The sequence below is a fragment of the Nelumbo lutea genome, chromosome 1 (assembly GCF_056320005.1).
Source record: "Nelumbo lutea isolate HS-2025 chromosome 1, American lotus-T2T, whole genome shotgun sequence".
Lineage (NCBI taxonomy): Eukaryota > Viridiplantae > Streptophyta > Magnoliopsida > Proteales > Nelumbonaceae > Nelumbo > Nelumbo lutea.
In genome coordinates this window covers 81,706,190-81,719,952 of record NC_142684.1, presented here as the reverse complement: position 1 = coordinate 81,719,952, position 13,763 = coordinate 81,706,190, and the positions used below count along the sequence as shown (strand labels likewise).

The window sequence follows — 13,763 nt, the reverse complement described above, 5'->3', positions numbered from 1 at the left end:
GAACATCATCCGATGTAACCGGCTCATTTGAAATAGACTGAGAAGGATGTGAAGATGGAATGGGCTCCACCTCCACCTGCATCCGGTCATCCTGTGATGTTCCTGAATCAACAACAACAGAATCCTCCTTCCTTGGAGATAACATGTGTGATTCATCAAATATAACATTACGGCTAATAATAACTTTCTTGCTCGAAGGGCAATACAACTTATAACCCTTTACACCGGATCCATAGCACACAAAGATATATTTCTTGGCTCTAGGTTCTAACTTTCCATCGTTAACATGAGTACAAGCAGGACAACAAAAAATTCTTAAAGATGAATAGTCAACAGGGGTACCTGACCAAATCTCAAATGGAGTCTTAGCCTCAAGAGCTGAATGCGGAGATCGGTTCACCAAATAGGCTGTCGTGGAAACTTCTTCGGCCCAAAAGGACTTATCCAAACTTGCATTGGACAACATGCAATGAGCCCTTTCCAAGAGTGTGTGGTTCGTCTGCTCTGCCACACCATTGTGTTGTGGTCAACCAACATAGGTGCGGTGTCTAACGATACCTTCCTTCAAACAATAATTTGTAAAGTCAGACTCACAAAACTCGAGCCCATTATCAGTCATCAACCTTTTAATCTGGCTCCCTGTCTGCTTCTCGATCATAGTTTTCCACTGCAAGAAGACTTCAAACACATCATTTTATTTTTGAGAAAATACACCCATACCTTTTTGGAGAAATCATCGATAAATGTTAAAAGATAATTTGCTCCACCCTTCAAAGAAACACGAGAAGGTCCCCATAAATTTGAATGGATATAACAAGTGTACCTTTGGTCCTATGTATCCCTTTGGCAAAGCTAACCTTTTTGTGTTTACCAAACACACAATGTTCACAGAATTCAAGAGTACATGTGACATGCCCACAAAGAAGTCATCCCTTTCTCGCCCATATGTCAAAGCCTCATATGCCACATCTTTATAAGATCTTTCTCGGACATGGATGACGAGACCAAAGCAGAAGATTCTATCATAGTACTTCCCTGCAATACATATAATCTACCAACCTTGTTAGCTTTCATAACTACTAAAGCACCTTTAGTTACCTTAACAACTCCACCTTCAGCTAAATATCTGCAACCCCTAGAGTCTAGTGTACCCAAAGAAATCAGGTTCTTCTTCAGATCAGGAACATGATGGACTTCATTTAACGTCCTCACAATACCATCATGCATATGCACCCGGACGGTCCATTTACCGACAACCTTGCAAGTTGCATTATTGCCCATCAAAACAACTCCGCCATCAAAATTCTCATATGTGGAGAATGCACTTTTGTCGGGACACATGTGGTAAGAACATCCTGAGTCCATAATCCATTCTAAACCCTTCCTTGCAACTACATCTGCAATTAGCAGAAGATCATTCTCTGACTCATCCACCGCAACACTTGCTTTGGGTTGAAGATCTTTCTTTGTGTCACAACTTGCCTAATGTTTCTGCTTATTTTGCAACTTGAAACATTCAACCTTAACATGACCTTTCCTTTTGCAGTAGTTGTAAGTCAAATTATGATGCTTTGACTTAGACCGACCCTTTGACTTACTATTGCCACTTCTTTCAGATGGTCTGTCACGAACAATGAGACCCTCGACTATAGAGTTACTTGGGGTTTTTGGTCAGTTGATTATCAATCAGTTCGCGTTGTAACAATGCATTCTTTACATCTTCAACTGTAATCTCTTTACGCTTATACAATAAGGTCTCTCTAAAATGCTTATATGATGCGGGTAAAGAACATAAAAGAGTGATAGCCAAATCTTCATCATCAATTACAACATCAATATTTTATAGATCCATGACAATCGAGAAGAACTCATCAAGGTGGGTTTTAATCGATTTACCTTCCCGAGAAGAACTCCTCATGCCCATACGCCGATTGGTCATGCTCTTTGTCATATAGAGTGACTCCAACTTGAGCCACAATTCTACTGTAGATGTTTCTTTAGCAACTTCATGAAGAACCTCGTTTGATAAGCACAAATGAATAGCCGACATGACTTTCATATCAATCTCCTCCCATTTTTCATTGGACATGGATTCAAGCTTTTTCTTTTGCCCCGCCAAGGCTTTCTCCAAGCCATTCTGAATCAAAATCTCTCTCATCTTGAGCTTCCAAAGACCAAAATTCACAGATCTATCAAATTTCTCAATGTCAAACTTCATTAATGCCATTAGTAACAAAATTAATCGGTAAATAATCTAAAAAAAATAACATTGCTCTGATACCAGTTGTTAGGATTGAATTCTGAATTGCCGATTAAGTAGTACGAAAAACAAGAAAATAATTGAAAAATATGTGAATTATAAAGTAAATAATAAGAGCAAAAGAAAAGGTAAAGATGGCACCAGATTTATGTGGTTCGGTCAAAGAGACCTACATCCACGGGAGAGGAAAGAAAACTTGTTTATTCATATCCTTGATGAGTGTATTACAAACTGACCACCTTACAAGTGCCGAAATGCCTATAACAAAGCCTTGATGCACTCCATAGCATAGATGAACGCAGATCTTGCTGGAAGATGGCGATGGAGTTTTCCCAATCTCTTCAGCTTTCTAATGCTCTCTCTCCATATATGTACTATCCCCAGGAGGCACCTTTTTATAGAAGAAAATAGGGAACATGGTCCCTAAAAATTTTGACTAGAGAAATGAAGGAGGCAAAAATAAATGCAGCAGTTTTTGGTGGAATCCAAATGATAAAGCAGTAATTGTGACTGTTGAATTGCGCAGCCACACCAAACGTCAACAGGATATTACTGTTATCCTAATTCAATGATTTCTATCAAATGTTTCCAAACACCACTATCGTTCCTTCGATTATAATTGTGATTTTCATAAATTATTTTCAAATGCACTCAACTCATTCTCATAATTAATTCTTTTCAGAATTTATCCAACTATAGACAAATGGATGCCCTTCGATTGTAACAGATACAATGTTCAAAGCCCAGAAACCAATAAACGAATCCCATCTTTGGCAAGCCAGTAGTGTTGAAGCTCAGCTTTAAATCTCCTCTAAACCTGAAAGTTTTCAATCACCCACCATATGTTCGACCAAATTCCCTGTCAAACACCTTCGCTTGGAACAGTCTCATCCAAGCCCATGTCACCAGTCATGATCCCTATCATCTAATTTGGAGCCTATGGGCACTTGAAATCACTACAGGAAGAAAAAGAATTTATGAATCATGATACTATAGGACAAAGCGGGTTAAAGTGCCTTCTCACAAATGCCATTTCATGCACAGCAATGCTCCGTTGTTATGTGAAAAATTATGGATTCAATGACAGTTTGAAACTTTTTAGAGAGGCAATTGATTTTTGGAGCTAAATAGTTTTATTTTCATCTCTGATTTAATGTCATGTTTTCTCTCAATAATTTTTTCATAAACCAGATGATGGAAAATGAAAACTTCACATTTTCTCATCCCATTCCATTCCATCCCATCCTTTCCCATCCCACAAACCAAACAGAGCTTAAAATTCTTAAGGGTGGGTTTTGATTGGTCAAACTCTTAAATGTGAGATCTTCCCACTCTCAAGCTAGCTGCCCATAGGACACTGCAGCCGTATATTGGGGACATCTCTCCTATTTATATGTTATCGTTCAAGGGGATGAGATATTCCCATTGTGTGGCTGTAGTGTCGTGGGAAGGATGTGGGTAGTGTTAGTGCGTAGCAGATCCTAGCTAGCTATGAATCAAGTCCAATGCTACAAGTAATCAATAAATTCCTAATAAATATATTCAATTATATTAATTTTGAAATATTTATAGCAGAAAAAAGAGCATATTCATTTTTTGACCTTTATCTGTATGGATGTATCAAAAGAGCTTATTATTGCTATAACATGGCTTTAGCGCCCATGGCCTTCAAGATTATGGGTGTTAATCTAATTGAGTCGAGCTTAACATAAAAATACAGAACTCAAAACTCGTTTTAAGTTCAATTGAATTTCATGTATTTGTCTCAAATTCCACTTGACTTAATACTTGTGATTTACTTGAATTAGACTTGACTTTAGTTGGTTATATATAAATTAGTATTAAAAATTATAAATAAATTAATGTTAGTAAATACTATAAATAAAAATATATTATGAAAATCAATTATAAATATATTTAATTTTATTAAAAATAAGTTAATGCCAAAAAATTCAATTTTATTTATATTATAAATATAAATTTGTTTATTAGTTTAATTAAACTCACAAGCTACTCGAGCCAGATATTGCAAAGCTTAAATTCGACTTGACCAGAGTTAGAAAGCCAAAATAGGTTCGACTCGCTTACACCTCTATTGAAGACTATGACCCCTACCACAAACATCACTTCATCTAATTCAAGGTGGGGGATACAGCAATACATCGAAGGCTTTGATTTCAGGGGTTTAGCCCATGTCGTAGCAAAAGTTGGTTGATATCAAAATTTAGATCTTAGAATTATTTAGTAGGATATTATCAAGCTCCGTCAAATAGATTCAGGCTTCAATTATCTCACAAGAATGTTAATGTTGCAGATGTGTGGTGTAAGATGATTTTTGTATGGCATACAAGAAAAAACAACTCCCGTGCTTAGCAAATTTCAATTTTATATTTGTCACTTGGCGAAAGCAGCAGATTCTCTTGCAAATAAACGCATTATAAAGATAAAAGAGTATACAATAGAACACTAAGTCTGTAAGTCAGATGGTTGGTCGAAGTCAAATGCAAAGCTCGGCGTGACCCGGTGGAGTCTGTTCAGGGGTTTGGTGATATACATGCATAGTTCTCTTTCTCTACATCTATTCCAATTTAATGGTGAATGTGTACTTGGTGTAGGCCATCGTCCTTATGGCCTTACAGTCTTATTTTATTAATTGGCTACATCAAATCAAATACCTCACACTCAAACCATCATCTTGGATGTTTATGCAATTCTCCTTTTTTTTTTTAAATATATAAATTCGAAGAGGATGACACCTTAAGAAATTGTCGCATCTCACATGGGTGTATCAGTTTCGTGTATAATATGCAGCAGTTTTTTGTCGAGATCGATCGATTATTTCTTTTTTGGACACTGCACATTGAAGCCTTGTGTTCAAGGTCAGACACCTGACCAGTGGAAAGGAGTGGAAGAAAAAGGAGAAGAAGAATAACAAGGCATCTAATAATCACAGTAGAGAAGAAATTAAAGGAAAATTGAAGAAGATGCATGATGGATTGTCATCTGTCAAACATGCGCAGGACTAGCTATTACCACTGGATGATGAAATCTCAAATGATCAGCTCTCCTAACTTTGGATAACCCACAAGTTGATCGATCATGCACCTTGTTGCTTCCGATAAAATTTGCAAACTGTTGGAGCTAGCAGTGGTGTAGGCTTATCAATGTACAAGTTCACAATTTCTGTATCATAATAAATTAATGTGTGAACCAGAGCAATAAGTAGAAAGCAAGCTCGTATGTTTCAAACCTCCGTACATGGACCATAAGAGCTCTGTCTCTGTGGAAGGACAAATCACAAATGGAGGGTTCATGTGAGAAAAGGACCACATCAAGTCTGATCTCTGGTCTCCAAGGGTTGTAACTTGTAAGAATGGGAGTAACTCAGGGCAATACCGCTGTTTCCTTGGCAGAAAGATCAATGCCCTGTTCCAAATGAAGGCAAGAACTAACTGGTTTCTACTCAATTACAGGAAAGGGACAGATCTGATGGGTTTGTGAGAGAGAGAGAGAGAGAATGGAATCAAGTATAGTCTAGTGGCTACTGGCTCTCTACACATCACCTTTGAGGTGTTATTATTGATTTACAAACAAACAAAAGCTGGGAAGCTGCACCGAACCTCAGTCCTTCGAATCACCATCTAGACATGTACATCATTTTTGAACCTTCCTTCGTTCTTAGCTTCATAACTCTAGAGTTCCCTTGCTTGGCCTGGTTTAATTTACAAAACTACCCCTGACATCAGTAAGGTATATGCAATATACACACATCCAATTTTGTGCATGAAACTTGGGTAATTATGACAAACAAGTTTGTCAGTTCTTCATGTAGGAAATGCCAATCAATGCAACTTCACAGAGTGAGGAGGCGGTGGTGACGGTTGCAAGCGGCCGGGCTCAAAAAGTAAAAAAACCGGAGGACAGGAACGCCTGCTTGAGGTTGAATACATGGCAAATAAGGAAGCCGTAGCTTTCTTGTCCTCTTTCCCAAGTGAACAGTAGTAGTAGTACAGATGGAGTTTAACCGGGAATCATAAATTTGGGATGCACATATGGAATCAACACAGACATCGCAACACCCAACATTAATAGAGTAATGCTAGGGTATTTCCGTAAATGTGTTCATAAGATTGTCCCTTTTCTAAAATCCTGAACCCATCTCTCTCCCACAAGTTTTTCTGGCTTTCCTGTTTCCTATTTCTTCTCCAATTATTGTTTCCTTGTTCACAACAAACATGTTTTCGGTCCAATCTCCGAATTAAAACTCTACTTATTAATTCTACTCTCTTACACAATTAAAGCAATAAATAAATAAATAAATCTCCGAAACACCAGCTGGTATCTATATCTTCTCTCGCCCCTTATCTCCTCTCTCACATATATATAGCCACATATATACACATTCAAGTCTCAGCTTCTCGCTCTCTCTCTCTCCCAGTCCCAGCTCCGTCGCCCCGAGGATATGGCAATTGATCAGGAAGAAGCTTCGTATCATACTTATGGCGGCATCGACGAAGATGATGATGAAGAAGAAGAAGAAGAGGAGGAGAAAAGCATGCATGGGTGTAAGCGCATGTATGGCACCGCATGCGGCGGGGCTCGGAGGGGAGGTTGGTTCCTTGGGCGGGTGCTAGACCCTCGAGCCAGGTGGATTCAAGAGTGGAACCGGGTATTTCTCCTCGTTTCTGCAACTGGACTCTTCGTCGACCCTCTCTTCTTCTATGCCCTTTCAATAAGCAATACATGCATGTGCCTCTTCATTGATGGATGGTTCGCCATCACAGTTACTGCACTCCGCTGCATGACCGACGCCCTGCACGTCTGGAACATGTGGTTGCAGCTCAAGATGGTGAAGCGCTCGCATGCCATGGTGGTAGAAGACGGAGACAGTCTTCGCAACGCCACTGCTCGCTCCGTAGCCCTCCGATACTTGAAGGCCAAAAAGGGTTTCTTCTTCGACCTCTTCATCATTCTCCCCCTTCCCCAGGTGAGTACTCAATTCCTTCCTTCCTTCCTTCTCCACTCTAGCTACTCATCTTCATTTCCATCATCGTCCACTCGCTATCAACACATTTTCCTTTAATTTTTCAGAGATTAGATATTCTCTAAGCCAGTTCTCTAGGTCATGACAACCGCATGTGAGTTGTTTTAACCAATGCATGTTGTGCAAGCCTGCACCTTGCAGTGAAAACATGTGAGCTAGTTACCATATCCATTCCCCTGCATCCGGTGAAATTTACCTGCTAGCTGCTAAGCATGCGTACTGGTATAGTGTTCCAATTCGCACTGAGAATCGAACCAAGTCGTAGATGCAAATTTTATCTACCTTTTTTACTCGACTTTTGAAACTTATCGTTCTAATGATCCCAACAACCAACCTTCTAAATTTACATATGATTCCTAGTTGACAGTTTCGCTACGTGAAGGTCTCAATTTCTTTCCAAACTCGCAAAGAAATATAACTTATATTATTCTTGTCTTTGTTAGAACTTTCTTCGGTTCTTCCCCGTTTATATCAACTTAGAGGAAAATTAAGCAGAAGTAGAAGATGAGTTTCAGTATTTCAACAGAAATGATATAATTTGGACGAAGTGAAGAACACCATGGAGTGATGTCCACTTGTCCAGGGTTTTTATTAATGAAGTGGAAGAAGCCAAACCAGTAATTATTGTTATACATATTGCCATCATATATATTATCCAAAGCTTCAATTTCTACCACCGGTCCTCATTAAAGGCTTTTTGTTCCTATTCGTTCAATCTGCACAGAGCTGGATCCGTCCTATAATCTGAATTTCACCTCTCTCTCTCTCTCTCTCTCTCTCTCTCTCTCTCTCTCTCTCTCTCTCTGATCATCTCAGTTCAAAAAATATTTGACCTACTCTGATACTACTAACTGTTAAGTTTTGTCCAAACTATAGAAGTCTATGATTGAGGTACCATCACATCATTCCCCCTCTATCAAATAAGATTAAAAACAAGTAACTAGAAGCCGAGGGAATATGTTAGAACATCACAGATTCTGACTGAGTTACCATTCTTTACTTGAATGTCTAGTGCAGTTTTGCTGAACTTACTAAAGAATATAACGCTTTTGATGCAGCTTGCGCTATGGGTAGCAATTCCCTCTCTGTTGGAAAGAGGGTCGACCACCATTGTAATGACAGTGTTCTTGATTATATTCCTCTTTCAATATCTCCCCAAAATTTACCACTCCGTCTGCCTCTTACGTCGAATGCAGAACCTCTCGGGTTACATATTTGGGACTGTTTGGTGGGGGATTGCACTTAATTTGATCGCTTATTTTGTTGCATCACATGTAAGTATATATCTATCCTCAGCTGTCGATATATAACTCGATATTGCAGGTACGATATCCTTACTATAAATTTTTTAATAGTTCCCCGTGGATTTGAAGACACTGCCAAAACAGGCAAAATCTGTAATTTGTTTGCTTTCTTGTTCCTTTGATATTCATCCGGTTTTCTCATTTGTTTCACGTTTTAAGGATGCCAACATTTTAATTCGTCGCAGCATAGACTATATATATTACATTTATTGCCTTTGAAAGATGAATTTTATTAATTAGGAGTTCAAAGTTGCATTTTAGGTTTATAATTTCTTATTGCATCTTGTTAATTTTTATGTTTCTGAGCTTTGTTCCCAGTGAAAAATGCATCATTTTTCCCATTGAAAGAAAGTTGTTTACAAATATTATGAGAAAAAGGATGAAAGACCCATATCACCATTCAGAATTTTAAATCACTACTGCTATATTTAGATGTTTGTTTATTATAACTTTTTAGTAAATTATTAATTGTGGTTTATTAGTAAACAATATATCAATATATATATAGTGAAAACTTGATTTAATTTCAGACCCTTTAATTAGCATTGAAACAACTTAATTAAGAGAGCCTCAGCCAAACATGGATGAATTTCCCATCTGGGTCTTGTTCCTCTTGTGAGGAGTGGATCGGATATGAACCTCAATCTTGCAATTACTCAAATTAAAGCTTATAATGTAAATTTTTGTGGAACAGGCAGCAGGTGCGTGTTGGTACTTACTAGGAATCCAAAGAGCAGCAAAGTGCCTGAAATTGCAATGCGGAATCACAGAAGGGTGTGGACCTAGGACATTAGCATGTCAAGATCCTATCTACTATGGAACAAGGATGGTGAGAGATAGAGAAAGGTTGGCTTGGGGAGAGAATGTGCACGTCAGATCCACGTGCATTGACAGCGCTGACAACTTCGACTATGGAGCTTACAAATGGACCGTCCCTTTGGTTACAAACGAAAGTCGTTTGGAGAAGATACTCTTTCCAATCTTCTGGGGCCTCATGACTCTCAGGTTGATAAAGTTTGCTTCTCAATTCAGCTTCGATTCTCTTTCTAATTAGAATTTAATTAGAACCACCAGTAAGTAGTAGTGTTCATTGGACTGGATTGGACCTGGTCCATCTGTAATGGACTCATAATGGACCGGATGGGATTGAACCAAACCCAGACTAATTGACACCTGCACACCCCTCCGCCCCTAGACATGAACTTCATGATCGATCAAGGCAAGCTTCTGTGATTATCACATGGGCCGGAGACTATATGTTTTCAGTATAATTCTTTTAGTAGTTGTAACTCTATGAGTTCTTTCTGTGTATGGCCAGTACGTTCGGGAACCTAGAAAGCACAACGGAATGGATGGAAATTGTGTTCAATATCATCATCATAACCAGTGGCCTCCTCCTGGTGACCATGTTGATCGGAAATATCAAAGTATGCAGGAAATTTGTAGCCCTTGAACTACGGTACTGAGTGGTTAATTAAAGAATAGAATTTAAGTTTTCATATTTCTGACGCGTACGTACTGGACGCAGGTTTTCTTGCATGCAACTACATCAAAGAAACAAGCAATGCAGTTGAAGATGAGGAATGTGGAATGGTGGATGAGGCGGAGGCACTTGCCTCAGGCTTTCCGGCAGAGAGTACGTCAGTATGAGCGACAGCGGTGGGCAGCCATGAGAGGGGTGGATGAATGTCAGATGATCAGAAACCTGCCTGAGGGGCTTAGGAGGGATATCAAATATCATCTCTGTCTTGATCTTGTGAGACAGGTAATGCCTTATACCTGCACCAAGTTCCTCTCTTGGCTCATCTTCCTTTCACCTTAGAAAAGGTCCCAATTGCAAGTTGGGTATAATAAAAGTATCAATTAATCCTGTAGCAAATGCTCACTGTATTTATTATTTATTATTTAAAGTTTTAGGATCAGTAACTGAATCAACAACTCAGCAATAATTCAACTTCTAGAAAACTGAGTTGCATAAGGTAAGAGCTACAAAGCAGGCAGAATAATTGCAAGCTTATGGCCCACCTAATTAAATAGGTGTCATAGGAGGTCTATATAACAAAAGTAAGGGAAAAACAAGGATTCTTATGTTTTCATGAGAGATAAAATACAATATTTCCGTTTCATTTAGAAGCTTTTAGACACCACTTTCTCCATGTTTGTCCATCAATTAGCTACCACTGTGCATTCTCCCCATCTCTTGGTGCCAACCCCTTAATGATTATGGAGACAAACAACCGTGTAGTAGAAGAATCCTGTTCTTTTCTAGTTACGCCATGGCCTCTCTGCTCCTTGTTTGGATTGTTTGGACCAAGCCTACGGGCCTCAGGTAGGTGGCCCTACTTTACGATCTTGACCTAGTCCTCACAGTGAGTAAGTACCATCTGGCATCTGCCAATGTCGATATGTGTTAGTCAGTCAGACTTTCATTCAACTAGGTTTGATCGGAGCAATCAATACACCATCCAAAATAGGCCTTGTAAGGTCAGACTAAGCCAGCCCACGAGATTGTAACTGGGCCCATCATCACCAACCTCAACTCACAGGCTTTATTTAACTCGTTAGGAATCTTGATTTGTACGTTACAACTCTATAATGCAAATAAGAAAAAGAAAAAGGAAAAGTAAAAAAAAAAAAAATAGTAAGAGAAGATTATCATATCTAAATTGTAAAAGCATGATACAAACTGATCTTTCAAAAGCATCAAGAAAATGAAGTTTTATTATAAAGATAATATTTATTTGTGTGTTATTTAAAAGGTCCAGTACATATTTATATGTGTTTTGAGGGCCCATTAGGCTGGGCACTTGGGCCTAAAAAACACGTGTTCCTTTCCTAAGTTCCGGTCTGGCGGTCTCAACCCAAGCCCAAGCTGGGGCGATTTTGGGGGGTTAGATGTGAACTCAGCCGAAGGAGGCCTTACCGTATGCCACGCATCGCATGGTTGATAACCGTACATGATGGCAGGCTTCCAGCGGCAGCGGGACCCGTTCAGCAGTGGTAAGTCTCAATCCACTGTGCATAAAAACGGACCTCGAAAGTCAAAATCTGGGTACGCCATCGCCATGCCACACTTTTTGTCTTTTTCCATATTCTCCAGTACTAGGGCTACAAGAAGGCTCACAAGTCGCAACAAAATAAAATGAAATGATACATTAGGAAAGATCATAGAAGGCTGATTTTGTCCAAGTTGTACAAAACCCAAATCCTTATTCTGTTTAGTTTGCCCCGATTTCCCTCGCTTAGAGTAGGAAATAAATTTATTTATTTGGATTCAGGTACCACTGTTTCAACATATGGATGATTTGGTTCTGGAGAACATATGTGACCGTGTGAAATCCCTCATATTTCCGAAGGGAGAAACGGTAAGTTTGGAATATCTCACCATCGTTTTATTACATCTTTTACATGCTCACCACCAAACTCAAACTTGGCCCATTTTCTCAGAGGGAAGTAGATGATGATGAAAATATATACCTAATGAACGAACCCTTTTGTTCTTCCCCTTTTTATTTTGTAAATTTGTAATGCCTTGGACTTGGAGTATAATATATATCGATCACCATGCATACAGATTACTAGGGAGGGTGACCCAGTTCAAAGAATGTTATTTGTTGTGAGAGGCCATCTCCAAAGCAGCCAAGTACTAAGAGACGGTGTAAAGAGTTGCTGCATGCTGGGACCTGGCAACTTCAGTGGAGATGAGCTGCTGTCCTGGTGTCTCAGGCGCCCATTTGTGGAACGTCTACCTCCATCATCGTCGACGTTAGTGACACTTGAGACCACTGAAGCCTTTGGGCTAGAAGCTGAGGATGTGAAGTATGTCACTCAGCACTTTCGATATACGTTTGTGAACGAGAGAGTGAAGAGGAGTGCACGGTATTACTCGCCTGGATGGAGAACCTGGGCAGCTGTGGCCATTCAACTAGCTTGGAGGAGGTACAAACACCGGTTAACACTCACTTCATTGTCATTTATACGGCCGAGGAGACCGTTGTCTCGTTGTTCTTCTTTGGGAGAAGACAGGCTCCGCCTCTATACAGCTATGTTAACATCGCCAAAGCCTGACCAGGATGCTTTCTCCTTCTGATTTGAGGCAATCACCTTAGTTGTCTTCAATTTGGGGCTTCTTATCATCTTTTTTTGTTAATTTTCTCTCTCCAATTTTGTATATACTCACTCGAGGGCCTCACAATCGTTCTGAAAATTTTACTGAATCATAGTTGATTTAATGTAGAAGCTGTGACAGAAATTACAATTCCAAAATCTGAACAGAGGAGAGAGAGGAGAAAATAGTTAGAAATAATGGCATTATTTAATGTGCTTTTTACTTTTTTTTTTGGCAGCAGCAATTCCATTACTTAGGTAAAGAGAACTGTACATCTTGACATACTGAGTTGTATGTTATCCTAAGATGAACTTTGATATGCTAATATATGAGCAGCAGTACTGTAGTTTCTATTTATATGTACAAAACTAACTTGATCAAAAGTAGACAAAAGTCTTGTCAGGTGTGCGCCATGGAGCTGCTCAATCCAGTTTCTTCGTTGGCTTTTGTCGTGTAAAAAGTTGATCAGTTGTAGAGAGTGGGTGTAAATTTTTAACACAGATATTTAATGGCTGCCTTTAAACCTTGGACGAGGGATCTGATTTCTACATCATAACTGTCGATGGTCCAACAGGGTTCTTCTTCAGCAATACTTGTTCTTCCACCGGGATATTGGAGGATGAGAGCTCGTCCTGCAAAACATGAAATTGGATTGTATGAACCATCAATTTGTAGTGCAGGAAAGTCTTCCCTTGGCAAGCATTGCTTGCTGAAGTTGAGTTCCTTGTGATTCTCATGCAATGGTCTTGAATGGGTTGGTAATTCCACATTCTAGATAAGACATCCTTGTGAGAATTTTTAAAAATGACTTCATTCCTCATTCTCCAAATGATATATATATATATATATATATTAGTATACAACCTTTGCCAACAAGGTGTTTAAACTCATATGGAGATAAATTTATTTTCAACCTGTCCCACCACTTATTAATAGAGGCAAATGTATCTTCCTCTTCATTTATTTCATCGAGATTCATACCTACCTGTGCTTCACCCTAGACCGCCCTTGTAAAAGGACATGTAAAGAAAATATGTTGGATTGGCA

The 13,763-nt window shown here is 39.1% G+C and overlaps 1 protein-coding gene across 2 annotated transcripts; it reads left to right on the top strand.

Moving 5' to 3' along the window:
• The first annotated feature begins 5,431 nt into the window (after positions 1-5,431).
• On the top strand, positions 5,432-13,041 carry LOC148875699 (cyclic nucleotide-gated ion channel 4-like). 2 transcript variants are annotated; one of them, XM_088965104.1, is made up of 7 exons: positions 5,432-7,247; positions 8,363-8,578; positions 9,303-9,613; positions 9,927-10,035; positions 10,137-10,373; positions 11,887-11,973; positions 12,183-13,041. In XM_088965104.1, exons 1-7 carry the CDS (start codon positions 6,723-6,725, stop codon positions 12,696-12,698), a joined length of 2,001 nt encoding a protein of 666 aa, XP_088821230.1. In that variant the 5' UTR covers positions 5,432-6,722; the 3' UTR covers positions 12,699-13,041. The 2 variants fall into 2 exon arrangements, with proteins under 2 accessions (XP_088821230.1, XP_088821231.1); XM_088965105.1 differs by lacking the exon at positions 11,887-11,973.
• Positions 13,042-13,763: the final 722 nt, after the last annotated feature.